At 41.8% G+C, this 21686-nt stretch overlaps 1 protein-coding gene across 3 annotated transcripts in view; it reads right to left on the reverse strand.

The window, feature by feature from the left end:
* erlin2 (ER lipid raft associated 2) overlaps positions 1 to 21686 on the reverse strand; it is a 63670-nt gene that overhangs the window by 29191 nt on the left and 12793 nt on the right. For all 3 annotated transcript variants that reach the window (XR_009651458.1, XM_060907522.1, XM_060907521.1), the window contains exons 5-8: positions 16708 to 16769; positions 15755 to 15880; positions 15228 to 15301; positions 457 to 515 (exon numbers count right to left, since the gene is read on the reverse strand). Coding sequence is in view for 2 of the 3 variants with exons in the window: in XM_060907522.1 (XP_060763505.1) it covers positions 457 to 515; positions 15228 to 15301; positions 15755 to 15880; positions 16708 to 16769 (321 nt within the window). In the remaining variant the exon portion in view is untranslated. The remainder of the gene's footprint in view (positions 1 to 456; positions 516 to 15227; positions 15302 to 15754; positions 15881 to 16707; positions 16770 to 21686) is intronic.

The following is a 21686-nucleotide window of genomic DNA, read 5'->3' on the forward strand; positions in this document are numbered from 1 at the left end:
TGAAGCCGATGGCGACTGCTTCCCAACATTTTCTCTGAGGAAAGGTCACCCACCCAAGTGAACTGGATACTGCAGGGCAACTCAGTTTTCCACCAACTGTAGGGCTGCGGCATTCCACTGGAGGCCAGAGAGTAGCCGAGTTGGTGTGCACACAGCTGCCTACCCTACTACATTTCTGTGCAGATTAAAAATAAGCACTGGATAAAAACTCTTATGGAAATAAAGATACACGTTTCACTGTCTGGTGGTTAAGTGTTTATGAGATATGCCGCCTTGCACTTATGATCGGGTTCTCTGTGGTGGGACACAGACGTCATTTATACAGTTGCAAAATCAGGTTGATGCTCTTAAGTATGGAGCTCTTCTATAAATAAGACCATGCGGTAAAGGGGGGGGGGGGGGGGGGGGGGAGGAAGCAGTGATGTCCATGCTTGCTGGACGTCACAAGAAACTTACATGAGCTCATAGTTTCTGCGGATGGACTCAGGAATGTTGGGTTTAGTAACACGAACAGCCTGCAAGATACAAAATTAAAATCAGACACAGAAAATATGAATTATTATTATTACAGGGTTCCTACAGATATTTTATGTTGAATTTACTACCTTTTTACTACCTTCACAATTTTTTTTACTACCACAGCGACAATTTGGATTTGGACATTTTCTCACAATTTAACAAGGTAATGTTTGAGTGTGTGTGTTAGTCCAAGTGAATGTGCTACATATAAGTTAGTGACAACTCTACCCAAAGAGTTGGATTGATGAGACAAGATAGAAAGAAAATCTGAACGTACAGGTAGTGTAACTCTTTCCCTTTGGACGCATAATAGAACCTCCCATTGCTAGGGCTACACATGGAGTAATGCATATTTGCATAAAAGAAAAACTTCCACATACAAGTTATAATTTTATTGAACTGTGAAACTGTGGCCCATAACCTCTTAACGGGTACACAGATTTGCACTAAACCTTGTGTCTCAACACTTCACATTAGGTACAAGATCTGATTACATTTTGTCGGCCAACACTTTCAAGATGGCCAACCTTTTGTTTGTGGAATAATCTTTTGAACAGGTGAACAGATTTGCACAAAAAATCTTATGTGCTTAGGTACATCAACTCATTACATTTAGATCAGGTCAAATGGCAAACACGAACCCACACACACACAAAGCGCACACACACATGGGTGCACACACGCATGACAAAGACAAGACACACACCCTAAAGATACAAAACACACATAACCCAAGCCCTATTTTGGCAGTCTCTCAACACATTGCCAAGTTTGCTTAAGATAGTCATTTGCACCAGTCCTGTAGTGGTGAAGGCCCGTGGGCAGAGTCAACACCTTCCTCCCAGAGATCAGTGTTTTAGAGGGTTAATCTTAATCATTTGAACAGTTCAACAGATTTGCTCATCACATTTTGGATGCCTCAAATGGCGCGCACACAACGCACCAGGCGCGCACACAACGCATTACATGTGTCTCAGTTGTTTGACCTTTTCTTCGATCAACTTTTCAATGAACGCCTCTCGCCGATTGCCATCTACCGCCTTTAGCCAGTCTTTAAAATCAGGTTCCTCCAGCCAGAGGTCTGAAAATTTGCATTTCCCCATTGTTTAATTCACACGCAGATGTCGCCAGTCGGGTCAACAGATAGATTCGACTAGAGCCGTATAAACAAAGTCAGTCAGTCTCGTACTAAACAATCTCTGGTATAAATTTATACTGGATTCGACCGTTATTGGAATTCAATGCGCATGCACCACCAACTCCTCACTGCGGTCCTCCTCGATACATAAAAATAAATTCGCCCAAATATAGTAATTTATGGATATTATGGCATGCAGGTTAATTAAACGAATTAGAAAAAACACAGGCCCAGTTGGATGGGGGTCCAAAAAAAAAAATTTACTACCACGTCAGATTACGTTTACTACCTTTTACTGGCCATAATTTAGCCTATTTTAATTAACTACCTTTTAAAACCCCGCGGGAACCCTGTATTATTATTCAGGATGAAGAATCAGTAGTTTGACCACAAACAAGACAGAAGTGAGTGTACGAAAGAGCAGAAGACAGAAAACATGGAGATTCTTTTCTGCTGGCAAACAACGTCTTCCTGTGACTGAGCTCATTCTTCTACTGGGAGGGAAAGGCCCCCCCCAAAAAAAATCCTGCCTGATTATGTAACCACCTGAAAGCAGTCTGGCAGAGTTTCCTCCACTTACTGGAAGACCAAAAAAAAAAAAAAAGAGAATAAAAGAGAAAGAAGGCGTATTAAGGGGCTTAGGAATCCCCCCCCACACAAAAAAAAAGCAAAAAAAACCCACACTATAATAAAAAACAGTGCACACATCCCACCCCCAGGAATTCACGCTGCAACAATCTTCTGAAGGCTCTCACTGACTCCCTGCTGAAACACTACAAAATCATGAGAGCGCAGAAAAGAAAATGACTTGTACTTTCCTTCTTTACTCACAGCCTCATTTTGCTGCATGAAACGAAGAAAAAAAAAAAAAAATGCCCCCTCGTTAAAAATTGTGCCTCATGTTCAGTATGAGTGTCTCATGCTGAGGACAATTTCTTAAAGAAACATTGCATACTTTTTGTCCATTTATAGTTATGTTTAATGTTCTGGAAAACAAGCTCCTGTTCTTGCTTATGTTATAGCAGCTATAAACAAACATTCTCTCCCCCCCAAAAAAACAAACAAACAAAAAAAAACCTTTTACTTCTACCGGTTACAAAAACACTGACACTGGAGACTCCTTCCATAAAATGTTCGACACTGGTAACATATTAAAGTCCCTATGAATGCGCTGTTACGATAGAAACAATAACTCCAAGGTTTTCAAAGTGTGGGAGAGTCAGCCCCCCCTCAGAGAGCAAATAAACAACAGCGCCCCCCCTCATTTTTTGTTGTTGCTATACTTAATGTTCCATTCGTATTTTAAAAAAAATGGTTGTTGTACACATGATTTTTTTTCCTTTTACACATTTAAACATCTGTGCTTTGAAAACTTTTACACATTTTAAAAACCTGCTTTTTTAAAACATCTTTACACATTTTAAACATGTGCTTTTTTTTTTTTAAACATCTTGTTTTACACATTTTAAACATCTCATAGCATCGTTAGTGAGCACCTCTTGGCAGACAACACACTGTGGCAGTGGAGCATCTTCAGATCCAGTCCATGAAAATCCAAACTTTAAATAATCGTGGTCATACTTCCTTCTTTTTTTGCTTGGCCCAGACTCTGTCTCCTCACTCACTGTAGCTTTAGGTACTAAAAATCCATCCATTTTGTCTCTGGTAAAGGCTAGCTGAAGTTTGCTAAATGTCCGCAATAGTAACTTATTCTGGTTTATTTTTCCTCACGCTGCGCCCCCCCCCCGAAGAACTCTGGCGCCCCCTAGGGGAGGCACGTCCCACACTTTGAAAAGCCCTGCGATAACTTGTTAGTATGAGCACATTTATATAAACCTGTGATTTGCAGCTGCACTGCTGTTATGAAGCATTCGTATAAATCTGCAGGTGATTATAGGAAATCGTGCGTGCTGACTGGTCGAGCGATTCTGATTATTAATTTCTTGATAATCACCTTGAACGACTCGGCAAAATGGCAGCCAATTGCTCCGTCACCGTAAGTGAGGAAGAATTACAAATGATGAAAGAAAACGCTGTTCTGAAAAGCACTAAAGATGCTCCGAAGTTTGGTCTAAAACTATCCAAAGGGAAGATGAGATTGGGATTCATTTTATCGATTTCAAAACAAAAGTATTTTCTGTGTGATGTAGAGAAGTGACAAGTCTGTGCCACAAAGTTATTACAATTACATTCTGCTTTTGAACTTTGAAATAAATTGTTTTAATACGATTTTTTGAAAAAAAAAAAAAAATCGCCTGTGTATTTATACTAAAACCGTTATCCACCTCATGCTCAGTGAACACTGATTTTGTCTCCGTTACTAAAAATCACTGATATTCACTTTGCCTTCAGTGAATAATTGTTAATTATTAAACTGCTGGGTTTAGACTGTGCACACACACACTTAGACATTTACATCAGTCATCCATCAACTGAACAAATCACCTGCCCTCTCTGTCTGGGATTAGGACCAGTACTGAATCAATATCCATGAACACTATATTAAACATCAAGAAGAGAGAAGCCATGTTCAGACAAGTCAAATTTCTTGGCGTTGCTCATTTGGAAAAACTTCACACAAAATACTGTTGCAACTTTACAACCTGCACTGATGACTGACATGACACACACACACACACACACACACCAAACTAATCATCGGTTTAAAACCTCCTCCAGATTCACTCTGTGTACACACGCCTACATCGTTACCATAACGACTCAACAATCCAGAACTGCAAGATAACTGCCTTTCAAACAAATCAGACTGGAAAAGATCCGATCATTTACAGCAACAGGAAGTGGAGTGACTGGTACTGATGTGCAGGGGGCGGAGCAAACGACTTGAAGGCTGAGAGCGGTTCGAATTTAAGCAAAAGCGTGAAAAAAGTGAAGTAGCGCCGACCAGCAGGAAGGAGGGACGGTGGTACGACATTACGACTTACAAACTTGTTACACTCACCGGCCACTTTATTAGGAATACCCTAATAACTAACTTTCTTCACGTGCAGCAGTAAAAGACCTCGGAGTGATTATTGACCCCAGTCTTTCATTCGAAACTCACATTGATAACATTACCCGGATAGCTTTCTTTCATCTCAGAAATATTGCTAAGATAAGAAATTTAATGTCACTACATGACGCAGAAAAACGAGTTCATGCTTTTGTTCCCGCCAGGTTGGATTACTGTAATGCCTTACTGTCTGGATGTTCCAGTAGGAGCATAAACAAGCTCCAGTTAGTTCAAAATGCAGCAGCAAGAGTCCTTATAAAATAAAATACTACTATTGACCTTTAAAGCACTGAATGGTCTCGCACCACAGTACCTGAGTGAACTTCTGCTCCTCTATGACCCGCCACGCCTACTTAGATCAAAAGGTGCAGGCTATCTGCTGTACCTCGTATAGTGAAGGCTACATCAGGGGGCGGAGCCTTTTCTTACAAAGCCCCACAGTTATGGAACAGCCTTCCAAGTAGTGTTCGGGAATCAGACAGTATTCCCTCTGTGCAATACCTCAATCCATAACGTGAAATGCAACACACACCTCAGGACTGTGCACCTTACACACAACACACACCTCAGGACTGTGCACCTTACTGTACCTTACCTTGCAGTACTTCATAATGTGTAATATTTTATTTTCTAAATGTGACTCTCCTCTGTGCAATAATTTATAAATGTGCAATACCTCACTCCATAATGCGAAACAACACATACACCTCAGGACTGTGCACCTTACCTTACCCCCCTTACACCCTCTTTTTCTCTCTCTCTACACGTTGTTTGCACTGTTATTGGAGTTGCTTTTAATCTCATTGTACATGTGTATAGTGACAAAGGCATTCTATTCTATTCAGACACAGTCTCAGTGTTTAAGTCTCGGCTGAAAACAGATCTGTTTAGTCAAGCCTTGTGTTAATGGTGTTTATGAGGTAAAGGAGTAGATCTGGAGGGTCCTCAGACAGTGTTTTGGTAAACTGGGATGTATGGATGCTGTCAGTCCCCACTCGCTTGCTCACTCGAGTTTGTTGACGGTGTAGTGGCTGCTGCTTTATGTCCCGGGGCCCCTCATGCCTGCGTTACCTTCTGGCTCTCCCCTTTTAGTTATGCTGTCATAGTTAGTTGCCGGAGTCCCCGCTTGTACTCAGTGCAATATGTATACTGCTCCTACTTATTCAGGTGATATTGGGCATACCTAACCACCTGTGTTTTCTCTCTCTTCCCCCCCGTCTGTCCCTCTAATGGCCCTTTTCCACTACCCTTTTTCAGCTCACTTCAGCCCGACACGGCTCGCGTTTCGACTACCTCAGAGCAGCACGACGCAGCTTGCTTCAGCCTCACTCAGCACCCAAAACTCGCACAGTTTTGCAGTGAGGCTGAAGCGAGCCAAACCGAGCCGAGTGGGGCTAGGGGCGTGAGGAGACACTCCCCTGTGCACTGATTGGTGAGGAGGAGTGTCCTCACATGCCCACACGCCCCGCGAGCACGCTGGGATCTGTAAACACCGTAAACCCGGAAGAAGAAGAATTACGAGAATTTCTGAAGCCTTATGCGCCTCGCCTCATCTATACGCTCTTGCCAGTATCTGTTGGCGTTGTCGGTGACGACAAGCCACAGCACCAAGACCAGCAACACTAACGACTCCATGTCCTCCATGTTTATTGTTTACTATCCGGGTCGTGAGACTACCGCTTAAAAGGACACTGATGTCACTGTTTGCGCCGCCTAACGACATCACGTGACGTCCACCCACTTTCGCTAACTCCACCCAATGTGTCCACCCACTTCCAGCCAGCACGGTTCAGCGCGGTTGTAGTCGAAATGCAACTCCAACAGCCCCACTCAGCTCGACTCAGCCCAACTCAACACGGCACGGCTCAGCCCGACTCAGCCGTGTTGGCAGTGGAAAAGCGGCATAAGTTACATGTCAATCCTGAGATCAAGATGCTGAACCTCTTCTGCTCCTCGGACCTGCCTGATCCATCCTGATGCCCTACATTTGGTTGGAGTCTCATCGCATCGCTCCTGTGGAGGACGGCCCCATGTGGACAGTTGAAAGTCACATCTGGAGGACGCTCTGGACTCTTACAGTAATGCTTTTATGGCTGAGGACTACAGTTGACTTGCTAACTTTAGGACTGCAGTTGTCATGAACAGTTTTGCACTCAAAGTTTCCATCAGTGAAGAGTTTATAACATCAACGAAACTGACTTCATGTTAAAACTGTTAACGTTATAGTCATGCGGTCTGTTGTTGCCCAAATGAGGATGGGTTCCCTTTTGAGTCTGGTTCCTCTCGAGGTTTCTTCATGTCGTCTGAGGGAGTTTTTCCTTGCCATCGTCGCCGCAGGCTTGCTCATTGGGGATAGATTAGGGATAAAATTAGCTCATGTTTGAAGTCATTAAAATTCTCTAAAACTGCTTTGTGACAATGTTTATTGTTAAAAGCGCTATACAGATAAACTTGACCAATAACTACACCCGCTGTTCTGTAGTCAGACAATTCCTTGATGCATCAAATCATGCAGATACAAATCAAGAGCTTCAGTTCATGTTCACAATGTTCAAACATCAGAACGGGGGGGGGGGGTGTCTCACAGTAAAATGTGACCTTCACTGCGGTATGGGTGTTGGTTTGAGCCAGATGAGCATTTCAGAAACTGCTAATCTCCTCCTGGGGTTTCACACAACAGTCTCTAGAGTTTACACAGAATGGTGCGGAAAACAAAAAGCATGGACTTGAACGACAGTTTTGTGGGTGGAAACAAACCTTGTTGATGAGAGAGGGTCAGAAGAAAACGGACAGATTCAAAGTGGTTCGAGCTTTTTGGCCAGGAAGGATATAGTAACATACAGTGCTCAGCGTAAAGGAGTACACCTCCTTTGAAAAGGAGCATTTTAAACAATCTCAGTGAACACAATTTCCAAAGTGTTGACAAAACAAAGTTTAATATAACATTTGTAACTTGTAACAGGAAAGTAAGGTTAATAACTTAGATTACACATTTTTCAGTTTTACTCAAATTAGGGTGGTGCAAAAATGATTACACCCCACAACAAAAACTACTACATCTAGTACTTTGTATGGCCCCCATGATTTTTAATGACAGCACCAAGTCTTCTAGGCATGGAATGAACAAGTTGGCAACATTTTGTAACAATCTTTTTCCATTCTTCAACAACGACCTCTTAGTGACTGGATGCTGGATGGAGAGCGATGCTCAACTTGTCTCTTCAGAATTCCCCATAGGTGTTTGATTGGGTTCAGATCAGGAGACATACTTGGCCACTGAATCACTTTCACCGCTGTTCTTCAGAAATCCAACAGTGGCCTTAGATGTGTGTTTAGTCATGTTGGAAAAGTGCACGACGATCAAGGGCACGGAGTGATGGTAGCATCTTCTTTCAGTCTAGAGCAATACGTCTGTGAATTCGTGATGCCATCAATGAAATGCAGCTCCCCGACACCAGCAGCACTCATGCAGCCCCACATAAGGACACTGCCACCACCATGTTTCACTGTAGGCACCAGGCATTTTTCTTTGTATTCCTCACCTTTGCGACGCCATACAGTTTTGAAGCCATCAGTTCCAAAAACATTTATCTTGGTCTCATCACTCCAGAGTATAGAGTCCCAGTAGTCTTCATCTTTGTCAGCATGGGCCCTGGCAAACTCTAGGCGGGCTTTTTTGTGCCTGGGCTTTAGGAGAGGCTTCTTTCGTGGACGGCATCCATGCATGCCGTTCCTCTGCAGTGTACGCCGTATTGTGTCACGGGAAATAGTCACCCCAGTTTGGCTTTCTAATTCTTTAGATAACTACAATGAACTTGCATGCCGATTTTCTTCAACCCTTCTCATCAGAAGACGCTCCTGTCGAGGTGTTAACTTCCGTGGACGACCTGGACGTCTCTGTGAGATGGTTGCAGTTCCATTTTTCTTAAATTTTTGTACCACTTTTGCTACAGTATTCTGACTGATAAGTAAAGCTTTGCTGATCTTCTTGTAGCCTTCACCTTTGTGGTGTAAAGAAATTATTTTCTTTGGGTAATTCTGAAGAGACAAGTTGAGCATCACTCTCCATCCAGCATCCAGTCACTAAAAGAGGTCGTTGTTGAAGAATGGGAAAAGATTGATGTTGTAAAATGTCGCCAACTTGTTCATTCCATGCCTAGAAGACTTGGTGCTGTCATTAAAAATCATGGAGGCCATACAAAGTACTAGATGTAGTCGTTTTTGTTGTGGGGTGTACTCATTTTTGCACCACCCTAATTTGAGTAAAACTGAAAAAAATGTGTATTCTAAGTTATATTATTAACCTTACTTTCCTGTTACAAGTTACAGATGTTATATTAAACTTTGTTTTGTCAACACTTTGGAAATTGTGTTCACTGAGATATTGTTTAAAATGTTACTTTTCAAAGGGGGTGCACTCCTTTATGCTGAGCACTGTAATCACTCTTTACAACCGTGGTGAGCAGAAAAGCATCTCAGCATGCAATAGAGAGAGAACACAGTGGGTTCCAGTCCTGCAGTTCCGAATAAAGCGCTCGGCGTGGATCAAGATCTCATTATTATGACTAGCATTATAACTAGAACTAATACCTCGTTATTGAGTGCTCGTAACGTATTACAATTTACTAATCCATTATTTCAAAAATAACTCATGACGATTTACCAGTCATCATGACTTGATATACTTTAGTAATTTATTACAACTTAATAACTCCTTATTACAACGAACATAGTACAACCCCAATTCCAAACAAGTTGGGACAAAGTACAAATTGTAAATAAAAACGGAATGCAATAATTTACAAAATCTCAAAAACTGATATTGTATTCACAATAGAACATAGACAACATATCAAATGTCGAAAGTGAGACATTTTGAAATTTCATGCCAAATATTGGCTCATTTGAAATTTCATGACAGCAACACATCTCAAAAAAGTTGGGACAGGGGCAATAAGAGGCTGGAAAAGTTAAAGGTACAAAAAAGGAACAGCTGGAGGACCAAATTGCAACTCATTAGGTCAATTGGCAATAGGTCATTAACATAACTGGGTATAAAAAGAGCATCTTGGAGTGGCAGCGGCTCTCAGAAGTAAAGATGGGAAGAGGATCACCAATCCCCCTAATTCTGCACCGACAAATAGTGGAGCAATATCAGAAAGGAGTTCGACTGTGTAAAATTGCAGAGTTTGAACATATCATCTACAGTGCATAATATCATCAAAAGATTCAGAGAATCTGGAAGAATCTCTGTGCGTAAGGGTCAAGGCCGGAAAACCATACTGGGTGCCCGTGATCTTCGGGCCCTTAGACGCCACTGCATCACATACAGGCATGCTTCTGTATTGGAAATCACAAAATGGGCTCAGGAATATTTCCAGAGAACATTATCTGTGAACACAATTCACCGTGCCATCCGCCGTTGCCAGCTAAAACTCTATAGTTCAAAGAAGCCGCCGTATCTAAACACGATCCAGAAGCGCAGACGTCTTCTCTGGGCCAAGGCTCATTTAAAATGGACTGTGGCAAAGTGGAAAACTGTTCTGTGGTCAGACGAATCAAAATTTGAAGTTCTTTATGGAAATCAGGGACGCCGTGTCATTCGGACTAAAGAGGAGAAGGACGACCCGAGTTATCAGCGCTCAGTTCAGAAGCCTGCATCTCTGATGGTATGGGGTTGCATTAGTGCGTGCGGCATGGGCAGCTTACACATCTGGAAAGACACCATCAATGCTGAAAGGTATATCCAGGTTCTAGAGCAACATATGCTCCCATCCAGACGACGTCTCTTTCAGGGAAGACCTTGCATTTTCCAACATGACAATGCCAAACCACATACTGCATCAATTACAGCATCATGGCTGCGTAGAAGAAGGGTCCGGGTACTGAACTGGCCAGCCTGCAGTCCAGATCTTTCACCCATAGAAAACATTTGGCGCATCATAAAACGGAAGATACGACAAAAAAGACCTAAGACAGTTGAGCAACTTGAATCCTACATTAGACAAGAATGGGTTAACATTCCTATCCCTAAACTTGAGCAACTTGTCTCCTCAGTCCCCAGACGTTTACAGACTGTTGTAAAGAGAAAAGGGGATGTCTCACAGTGGGAAACATGGCCTTGTCCCAACTTTTTTGAGATGTGTTGTCGTCATGAAATTTAAAATCACCTAATTTTTCTCTTTAAATGATACACTTTCTCAGTTTAAACACTTGATGTGTCATCTATGTTCTATTCTGAATAAAATATGGAATTTTGAAACTTCCACATCATTGCATTCTGTTTCTATTTACAATTTGTACTTTGTCCCAACTTTTTTGGAATCGGGGTTGTACCACATTACAGCTAACACAATTACAACTTAATTTGTTATAGCAAGATAGCTTTAAATAACTCAGTCACTTAGAAACATTATTTCAACTTTAACTCGTTATCGCTCACTAACTCATGATGACTAACTCATGATGACTTAACCTGTCTACCAACTTACACTCGTTATTGCAACTTTTTTTGATGCACCAAGTCATTTCTGTGATATGTTATTAGTAACTTCATTATGAGCGCTGCAGAATTTATTTTCAGAGAGAATTCATTTGATTTGTGCTCAAAACTGATTCATATACAAGTCTGAGCAGAAATAAAAAAACATTCATCATCAAACTGGTGGTTTTGAAAGTGTTCCGTCATTTGCCATGTTACACGTACAGTTGTTCCACTAGTAAAACCACATCACCCATGACTAAACTCAAAAAGTTCAACGCAGCCAGCTGTGCGTGTGTATAATAATAAACAGTAAAAGTGGGTGTGGCCTAGTGTCTGGTTTACAGACATGAACAACTCAGACTTTTGGCCTGAAATTCGTGAGAAAGTGCACAGAACAGCATGTGCATATTCTGTTTTGGATTAAAAGCTCATCATACTGAGCAAACCGCAGCCAAGTTTCATACTGCATGTGCCTGTCCAGGACCACTGGAGAGATCAGGGTTTAATCAGAAGGTTGAGAAGAGAATAGCAGTGTTTTCAGGAAACAGCTCATGTGTCAGTCATTGCAAACTCAGAAATCCATAAGACGCTCTAATTAAATAAAATACAGATGCAAGCGGCGATCACTGGGGTCCCGCAGCATTGCAGAAGTTGCAAACATTGGAATAAAAGTGGTTTAACATCTTCAACAGCACACAGGACCAATTGCAATGAGAATTGCAAATTTCGAGCTTCAGCAGATCTTAAGGTTTTGCATGGTACAACTTTTCATCATCAACACGGACTGGAGATAATGCAGGCTAGGTTTCATAAAAAATAAAAATTGGGGGAGGAAGTTGGTGGTAACAGACACAATGATTGGGAAATTATGCAGAATCAGAAAAGAAAATGGTGTTTTGGTGGAAGAAATGTAGCTGATGAGATGGGAGACAAAAAGACTATGTTCAGACTGCACCCTGAAACGACCCATATCCGATTTTTTTGCCCATATGCAACCTGTATCCGATTTGTTATTGACAATCTGAACGACACAGATCCGATTTTTTCACATGCGACCCAGGCCGCTTGGATATGTGGTCCTGAATCCGATGCATATCCGTTATTTTCACATGCGACTGCAGTCTGACCGGACAGGTCGCATTCATGCAACCTACACGTCATCAACAAGAGACAAACGTCACTATTCTGCGTTGGCTAATCCCGCCTCTTTGGTGGAAAACAACAACATTTGTACAGTTTTCAGAATTTAAATAGACTTTTATAGAATTGATCAAGCTAATGGTGGATTTGGTAGGGACCTGGATGTTGATCTGTTAGCCTGATTAAATAAAACAGTTTCTATAACTGATTTATAACTTAAACCATCCTGTATTACAAGATAAGATTGTCCTGGAAATTTCCAGTAATTTGACACCTTCGGTCTCATTCGATTACGTTCATTATGTCTTATATTGAATATTGTTAGTTTTTTTCTTTTTTTATCAGACATCTACAACCCTTCGGTCTCATTACTCTGCTGCCCACATTAATCAGATTATTGTGTGAGTTCCGCTGCCGCCACAAAAACCACATCGCCAGGTCTCGCCTCATCTCCATCGCAAACTGCACTGGTGTTTCTGCACCTTGAGCCAGCGCTGAGAGAAGTTGCAGAATTCAGCTGGCTATAAACAATCTAAATAAATATTTATAAAAATGTAGAAAAAAGTTTATTAATATGACGAAATAAATATGTGCAAATTATTAAGCCAGAATTAAGAGTTTGGTAATACAGCGGCCGTATCCCAAATGACTGCCTACTGAAGCTCGAGTGCACTATATAGAGTTTAAAAATCCATTACTTCCTAGTAACATGTAGTGCACTTATATAGAAATTAGAGAGACATTTAGGAGTCAACCCTCGTTACCAGGCTACACGTTTTCATTTCAGCTCAGAAACAAAAACACACACGAGACCTCACACTTTAACACTAACCAGATAATTAAACAAACAAACAAAAAAAAAATTAGTAAACCTGAAGAGTGCGCTTTTTTTTGTTTACGTATTACGTAGATGTGCTTATTACGTGTCAATTTGCGCATGCGGGACACTTTTGGGTCGTTTTCCGTTCATATTGGAGATCGCATTCAAGTCTCATATAATTGGTAATGTGAACGGCCTAACAAAAAAATCGGATTTCACAACAAATCGGATATGGGTCGTTTCAGGTTGCAGTCTGAACGTAGTGAAAGACTTCATAGTTGGACCATAGCTTGTGTGTGGCAATAAGCACAAGGCTTTAAAGTTTCATAAAGATTGGATGTTTTCTATGGCAAATACTGGCTGCTGAAATTTGATTGGCTGTTTTGGTGAACCAGCCAATCGGCACTTTAGGACATTTAGAAGGGGCCGCTTTGTCACAAGCACACTCAAGCACAGTGAAATTTAACCCGTCTGAAGCAGTGAACACACATGCGCATACACAAGTGAGCAATGAGCAGCTATTGCCGCTTTTCCACTACCAACGCGGCTGAGTCGGGCTGAGCCGTGCTGAGTTGGGCTGAGTCGAGCTGAGTGGGGCTGTTGGAGTTGCATTTCGACTACAACCGCGCTGAACCGTGCTGGCTGGAAGTGGGTGGACACATTGGGTGGAGTTAGCGAAAGTGGGTGGACGTCACGTGATGTCGTTAGGCGGCGCAAACAGTGACATCAGTGAGCTTTTAAGCGGTAGTCTCACGACCCGGAGAGTAAACAATAAACATGGAGTCGTTAGTGTTGCTGGTCTTGGTGCTGTGGCTTGTCGTCACCGACAACGCCAACAGATACTGGCAAGAGCGTATAGATGAGGCGAGGCGCATAAGGCTTCATAATTCTCGTAATTCGTAATTCTCCTTCTTCCGGGTTTACGGTGTTTACAGATCCCAGCGTGCTCGCGGGGCGTGTGTGGGCATGTGAGGACACTCCTCCTCACCAATCAGTGCACAGGGGAGTGTCTGCTCACGCCCCTAGCCCCACTCGGCTCGGTTTGGCTCGCTTCAGCCCCACTCCAAAACTGTGCGAGTTTTGGGTGCTAAGTAAGGCTGAAGCGAGCTGAGTCGTGCCGCTCTGAGGTAGTCGAAACACGAGCCGTGTCAGGCTGAAGTGAGCTGAAAAAGGGTAGTGGAAAAGGGCCATATGCTACAGCACCCAGGGAGCAGTGTGGGGGTAGGTGCCTTGCTCAAGGGCACTTCAGCCCAAGGCCGGCCCCATGTTAACCTAACCGCATGTCTTTACGCAAATTTAGGACATTTTGGCCAAGTACTTCAAATTTCAGATTTTTTAAGCGCAAGTATTTCTTAAAATATGAACATGTCAAGTGTAGCACCCCCTATGGATGAAACGTCATAAAATTGAGCGTATCCAAGGAATGGAGTAATGACCAGGTGAGATATATCTGAGATCCGAGGATATAAAGTGAAAACAGAACAGAGATAGATGACTATGTGAAAAGGTGATCTAAACTGTGATCTATCACTTGCTGGTTTTCCAGTAGTTGTAAACAGATAACGGTTTCTTGTCTTCACTAGGTAGCGATTAGCACCGTTGCCTCACAGCAAGAAGGTTCCGGGTTCGAGCCCCATGGCCGGCGAGGGCCTTTGTGTGTGGAGTTTGCATGTTCTCCCCGTGTCCGTGTGGGTTTCCTCCGGTTTCCCCCACAGTCCAAAGACATGCAGGTTAGGTTAACTGGTGGCTCTACAGTAAATTGACCGTAGGCGTGAATGCGAGTGGTTGGTTGTACAGGATGAGTGTTATGGATAATTCACTAGTTGGATTATACTTTAGCATTTTCCATGTGTTATTGTCTCGGTCACAATTACCTTTGAACAGTAATCCTTAATATTCAACACCTTTTCCTCTGGCAGAACAACTCCCTGACATCTTAAGTAATCATGATTAAAAGTCTTTTATTATACGCTGATCATGTACACTTCTTCCTGTCACACTTTTCCAACTGATGGTGTTTAGATGGACACAGAAATGTCCAGTTTGGTTTTGAATCGTCCGGCGAGTCCAAATAAACATTTTTACAGAGAGTGGAACAGTGTACTGAACGCACCTGAATGATTAGACCGGGAGCCATGATGGTCAGCTCCTTCTGCAGGGTAAGCTTCAGATTCTCATCAATCTGATCTATCTCACACACACACACACACACAGTACAATCATAATTCTGCACTCATCACAATTAGGGCTGTCAAACTATTAAAAATATTAATATAATTAATTACATGCTTTGTAAAAGACACCATTGATCAAGCATGGCCACACCCCCTGCAATAAGCTAATTTTTTAATGGTTAAAATGAGGCATGTAGCACAAGTGGGTGTTTTTTTTTTTTTTGATGTGGAGTGTGTATATTGTGAAGACACACCCCGCTCTGTGAGTCACATCATTATAACCACAACATTACTTTATAACGTGTCCAGAAATCTTATTCTGCCTGCACAGTGAATTCAACTCAACTCATGACGTTTCATATTTCTATTCACTCCATCACTAACACACTGGGACATCACACCAGGCTTCATGTGATTTGTTTTGCATGAGTGGAGGTGGAGATTGGTGTGGTGGTGCGTTTCATACCGAACAGGCCGATGTAAACCTCCTGAAGTGTGTGCACACTGCAGAACTGGTTCAGCTCATGGTGCACTTTGTTGAAGATCAGAGCCTTGTCATAGTCCACTGTGTAGTTCCTCACAATGGTATACACTGTGCAGGGAAGAGAGAGGAACGATGACAAACTGAGAACCTACACACAGACACACACCCCTACCTGCCAACCTTTAAAACGACCCTTTTACATAAAACGTCATCCATCAGCAATGTCTGAATACACACACACACACACACACACACACACACACACACACGTCACCACATAGCTAAGAACAGTCATGGCCCCAAATTGCTTTCTTTCTCAGCACACAGTCTTACATTAAACAGGGAGGATCGGCTGAAACCCAACGCTGCCTGCTCCTAATTTAGGAAAAACACTGGAACTCGTTTATCAATCTTTTAGAAAACTTGTATACAAATGTTATCATAAAGCTGAACCAAAGAAATCATTCCCAGGATTAACATCAGCCCAGTCAGAATTGGCCAACGTCACACTGGTTTACCCAAAAGGGACCAATCAGAATTTTTCTTCCTACTTGCATGGGATTTTATATTGATAACCAAGATTACCTCATATTACCAAGCATTTTTCAGCTCATTAATATAAAATGTAAAATGTTCTTTACTTGATTGATTGGCAAATCTCAGGACTGAAACGGTTTGCCCAACTAACTACAATTTCATGAAGGCCACATTACTTGTGTAAATGCTCCTGCAAACTATTTACGAATAAATTTGTTTGTGTGAACATATGAAGATTGATAAACGAAACCAAATAATCGCTCATTACAGCTTGTGTTTCAATTAGAAGCCATGTTCGCCTTGTGTCTCCAGTACAAAACTAAAAATGGACACCATTTGGGGTAAACAGGACATCGTGGATATTTCACTAACTGTTACAGAAATGTAAATGCATTTACCAGCTGAGGGTACGAGGTAGTTCACCACTTCTATCAGATCGAAATAGATCATCACTCCTCCACTGCCAAAGAGACAACATAAATATTCATGAATGCAAGGATGAGAATGAAAAATATTTTAAAAAGTCTGAAAAAAGCCGGGGGTTTGGGGGCCACAGGCACCCAGCGGGACCCAGGGGCAGAAGCTAATGACTTTTGGCTTTTTTTTTTACTCCAAAACCATTAATTTTAATCAGCAAAAAGTTGCAATTTATTTGGAAATAAATTCCCCTTCTTGGTGGACTAAAATGATTAATATGGTACAAGAGACTCATTTTTAATCAATTCACATTTGATTTAAAAAAAAAAAATCAATGCACCTTTTAATATAAACGAGCTCTACAGTATTATATTTCTGCATCTTTGCTATTCATGTCTTTGAATACTCTAATCCTTTAAAATGAAGTGCAAACCAGAAAAAAGTTCTATCATATAATTCTCTTAAGCTTTCTTCTAACGTTATCATGGTAGCAGGAGGTCTTGCATATTAAGCAGGCAACATTCAACATCACTCATCACTTCCCTTTCAACTGTTGTGTACTAACTAGGATTTATCTGGACAGGATGTTGTGTAATGTAACAGATACCATCTGGCCAGTTTGAAGATTGAGATGATTTTGAATTAAAGAACAGGCATGTACAACTGGCATTACATATTGGAAATTTTTTTTTTTAAATCAAAAACTATAAGTTCATCTCGGCCTAAAAAATTTGGGCAGACGCTCCCGCGCAGCACACGCCAGCAATTTCCCTCCGTCCCCCTATGCAATGAGCAATAAGTAGGAGAGTTAGGCTACGTTCACACTGCAGGCTGAAGTGACTCAAATCCGATCTTTTCGCCCATATGTGACCTGTATCCGATCTTTTATTGACAATATGAACGACACAGATCCAATTTTTTCAAATCCGACCCAGGCCGTTTGGATATGTGGTCCTAATTCCAATTCCTATCCGCTCTTTTCATATGCGACTTCAGTCTGAACCGCCAGGTCGCATTCATCCGACTTACACGTCATCAACAAGCCACAAACGTCATTATTCTGCGCTGAAGTAGGCGGCGGGTCTCTCAAAAAAAGTTACAACATGGCACATAATCACGGGCGCAGATAGAGGGGGGGACGATTTAAATTCACTTCGTTCGGTCCCCCCCCCACACTTTGCATAAGGCAAACCTCACGGAAAAATCAAGAGACTATTTACCATTCGGTTTATTGAGGTGCACAGCAGTGTATACATAGTTGCAACAACTCACATAAAACAAAACAAAGACTGATATTTGGTTGGTTGAGCTGCGCAGACTGCACAGGTTGCGAGCTCGAGCTTGGTTGCTATGGTAACCCACAACAAGTTTGATAGGCATATTGGGGTTGGTTTGCTGGCAGCTTTGTCCCCCCCAGTTTTTTGTCCCCCCAGTTCAAAAAACGTATCTGCGCCCCTGCGCATGACATCAATGCGAGGGACGCTTCAGGCTGTGAAGGTTCTGAATCTTCTCAATGGAAGGACGCAGAGGTTAGGGAGCTGATTTCCATTTGGGGGGATACAGCTATTCAAGCTAGATTGGATGGGTCATACCACAACCGGGCGGTTTTACTTCCGTAAACACTGGCCATGCTCACTGCGTGTGACGTCGTCGTATCCTGCAGTGCGCATGCGGAACACTTTTAGGTCACTTTTCGTTCATACTGAGGATCACATACAAGTCGCATATATTTGTTAATGTGAACGACCTCACAAAAAAATCGGAATTGAGCATTAAGCCTTGCAGTGTGAACGTAGCGTTATACATGCTATCATATCTACATTTCTGATAATTTTAGGTATGATACTATGATTCTCCCCAACATGCTACATTAGATAAGCTAACCTCATTTATAAAAGATAAACACACACACACACACACACACACACACACACAGAGAGAGCATGGCATTGATTTGTGCGATATACACTATAAATATAATGAATCATTGAACAGGCAAAATAATTTTCACCCTCCCTTTGTGTTTTTTGGTGTATATGTGAAGTTGGATAGTCCTCGCCCCTCTACTAGCGGAGTTTATCATGTCAGAACACAATGAGCAAAGTACTTTTCCTGGGACATCTAGTTTCCGTATGTGATCAGCGAGCTTCGTTGTGACAGTCTGCTTGTCGATCTCGACATTCAGTGTTCTTTCTATCCAAGCCCATCGAAAACAGTTCTTTATTCCTGCACCTTTATCAATCTCCCTCGCTCGATCCTCTTCTTTCTTATCTAGGACTTTTGCCATTGTCGATATGCTAAAATATCCCTCCTGAATACGTGTCTTTCCGATGTTACCAATGCGTATCGTCAAACAGTGTGTACGGTTGGTGAACGGCGACTGCAGGCCACGCGTGGAGAGCATGCGTACTTGTGTTTATACACTGCACGCGATGGGATTTCCCGAAAATTCTACCGCAAATAAGTCGAACATTGTCGCAAAAGTGAATGTTAATTACGACATGTTGAAAGACTTGAGTGTGTTAACCCGGAGCCCACCAAGAATCAACACGTTTTAAGGTGACCACAGATCATTAACCATACCTCACCCCCCGAAAATTTCTCAACGGATTTACATCGATCTCAAAAACGATCATTTTGGTCTGAAAAAGTTGGAAATCCGCCGATCGGCAGAAAATTCTCATCCCTGATGAATGAGACTGGGACAAGCAATTAATATCATTCATTTCTGTATTCGCTTCACTTTTGTTTCCTCTCCATTACTGTCAGAATCACAGATGTGTTATTACACTGCAACTCCGTGATAATGAACTCCTTGGGGGACGTCCAAATAGTTTGTTTTATTATGACTGAAGTTTGTAATACTGAAATGGACCCACTTGTCACACCAATCACTCACTCTGACATAAAACAAGACCAACTGTTAATTTATATTTACACTTAATTCACTTATTTATTTTACTTCGTAAACATGCAAGTCGCACTTGCCGTTGTTTGCTTGCTGCATCTTTCTTTTCAGCCCGTTATGTTGATCGCGGTTATGGACGAAGTCTCGGAGCTCCTGTTCTTTAAAAGTTGAAATAGAATTTTTCGGGATACCGTAATCTTTAGATAAATTTGTTGCTTTCGCACCACGCTCTGGACCAGTGATTCTCAAACTGTGTTACGCGTACCACTAGTGGTACGCGGGCTCCATTCTAGTGGTACACCAAAGAATCACTTAAATATAAATAAAATTAAAAAAATAAAATAAAACGTGAAATATTATCCATAATATCCGAATGGATGAAAATCTCATCAACCCATGACAAGAAAATGAAAGGAGATACAAATTAAGTTAATAATTTTAAAAAGTTTGCAAGTGCTTCTGGGTAGCCATACGTACGCATTCCCGCCGGTTCCGCTGACAGACGGTTATCCGCCATTGGTAGACTAGGCTGTGATGGGAAAAGGTGGAGGTGGCTTTGCTAATTATGACGAGTACGACAAAATTACTGTCGTGGCTTAACTCTGCGAATGGGAGGGTGGATCAGGAGAGAGGGAGAACTGAAGAGGACGTGTGTGAGCCGAGCGCAGATGCTAACGACAGTGGCAAAACCAGCCCCAGAACTGCTAGCAAACGGCAGAAACCAGTGAGGAGGAAGTCTGACGAAAAATACATAAAACTGGGATTGATTTGGAGCGGGACAGAGGAGCTGCCCAGGCCGCAGTGTGTTGTATGCGGGGACATTCTGAGCAATGAGTCCATGAAACCATCGCATCTCAAACAGCATCTTACAACCAAACACACAGCACTAAAGGACAAACCAATGGATTTTTTTTTTTTTTACGAAAACGTGATGAACTGAAGCAGTCCAAGTCCACCATTCTGTCCTATGGTACACCTGTAACCAAAGCACAGGAAGCTTCATATCGTGCCAGCCTCCTGATCGCCAGAGCCGGTAAGCCGCACACAATCGGGGAACTGCTGTGTTTACCATTAGCCAGAGAGATGACACGTATCATGCTTAATGCTTTTCCTCACTTTTGTTTTAATCTTATTGTTCTTCCTCTGTTTGTGGGTGTGTGTTTCTGTTTCAGAAAGCAGTCACTGGAGTTAAGAAACAGCAAGAACTGCAGCTATGCATAGCCTGTTTTGATTTTTTTCAAGTACATCAAGTACAGTACTTTTTTTACTTAACATTTAAGTACAGTTATTTAACTTAAGTACATTTTCATTTAATCTTTAAGAACTGTCTTTTAATATTTTTTAGTACAATGTTTATTTCACTTTTATGTGCAATTAATTTGATTTGATTCATTATTTAAGTACAGTGTTTTATTTTCCTATATTTAAACACAGTGTTACTGTTCAAAGTACTGCGTGTAATGTTACAGTGGCCAACAATATTAAATATACTTGTTAAATAAAACCTCCGCCTTGTTTTTAATGAATACTTAGGCCTACTATGCTACTGTATTTTAATTTTGGTCATTATGGTGGTACTTGGAGAGCTAAGTATTTTCTGAGGTGGTACTTGGTGAAAAAAGTTTGAGAACCACTGCTCTAGACAGTCCAGGATATGAAGTTTGTCTTCGACGGAGAGCACCTTACCTTTACAAGTGTTATGTAATGGAAACGGATTTAACTACAGGAAGTGTGTTTATTTAAAAACGGGCAGGTAAACAGTTCAGAAACATAAATGCAGGATCATAGAACGGGCAATGGTCGAGCGAGGCACAAACAGAATATCAGAGGTAACTGCAAAGAAAGGCCAAAATGCAAAAGTGAGAAAACCAGTAAAGCAATACACAGATACAAAGGTTTGGTTACGTGAGACAGTACAGCACATATGCTTCAAAGTCTGTGTATTTAGTGTCCTGATAAGCACGCTGTGATTGCACTCTAATCTGGAACAGGCGCATGGTAATTAGTTCTAATGATGCTGCATGCACAAGAGCTCAGAGCATGAACGTGCAT

Source organism: Neoarius graeffei, chromosome 24, assembly GCF_027579695.1.
Source record: "Neoarius graeffei isolate fNeoGra1 chromosome 24, fNeoGra1.pri, whole genome shotgun sequence".
Taxonomy (NCBI): domain Eukaryota; kingdom Metazoa; phylum Chordata; class Actinopteri; order Siluriformes; family Ariidae; genus Neoarius; species Neoarius graeffei.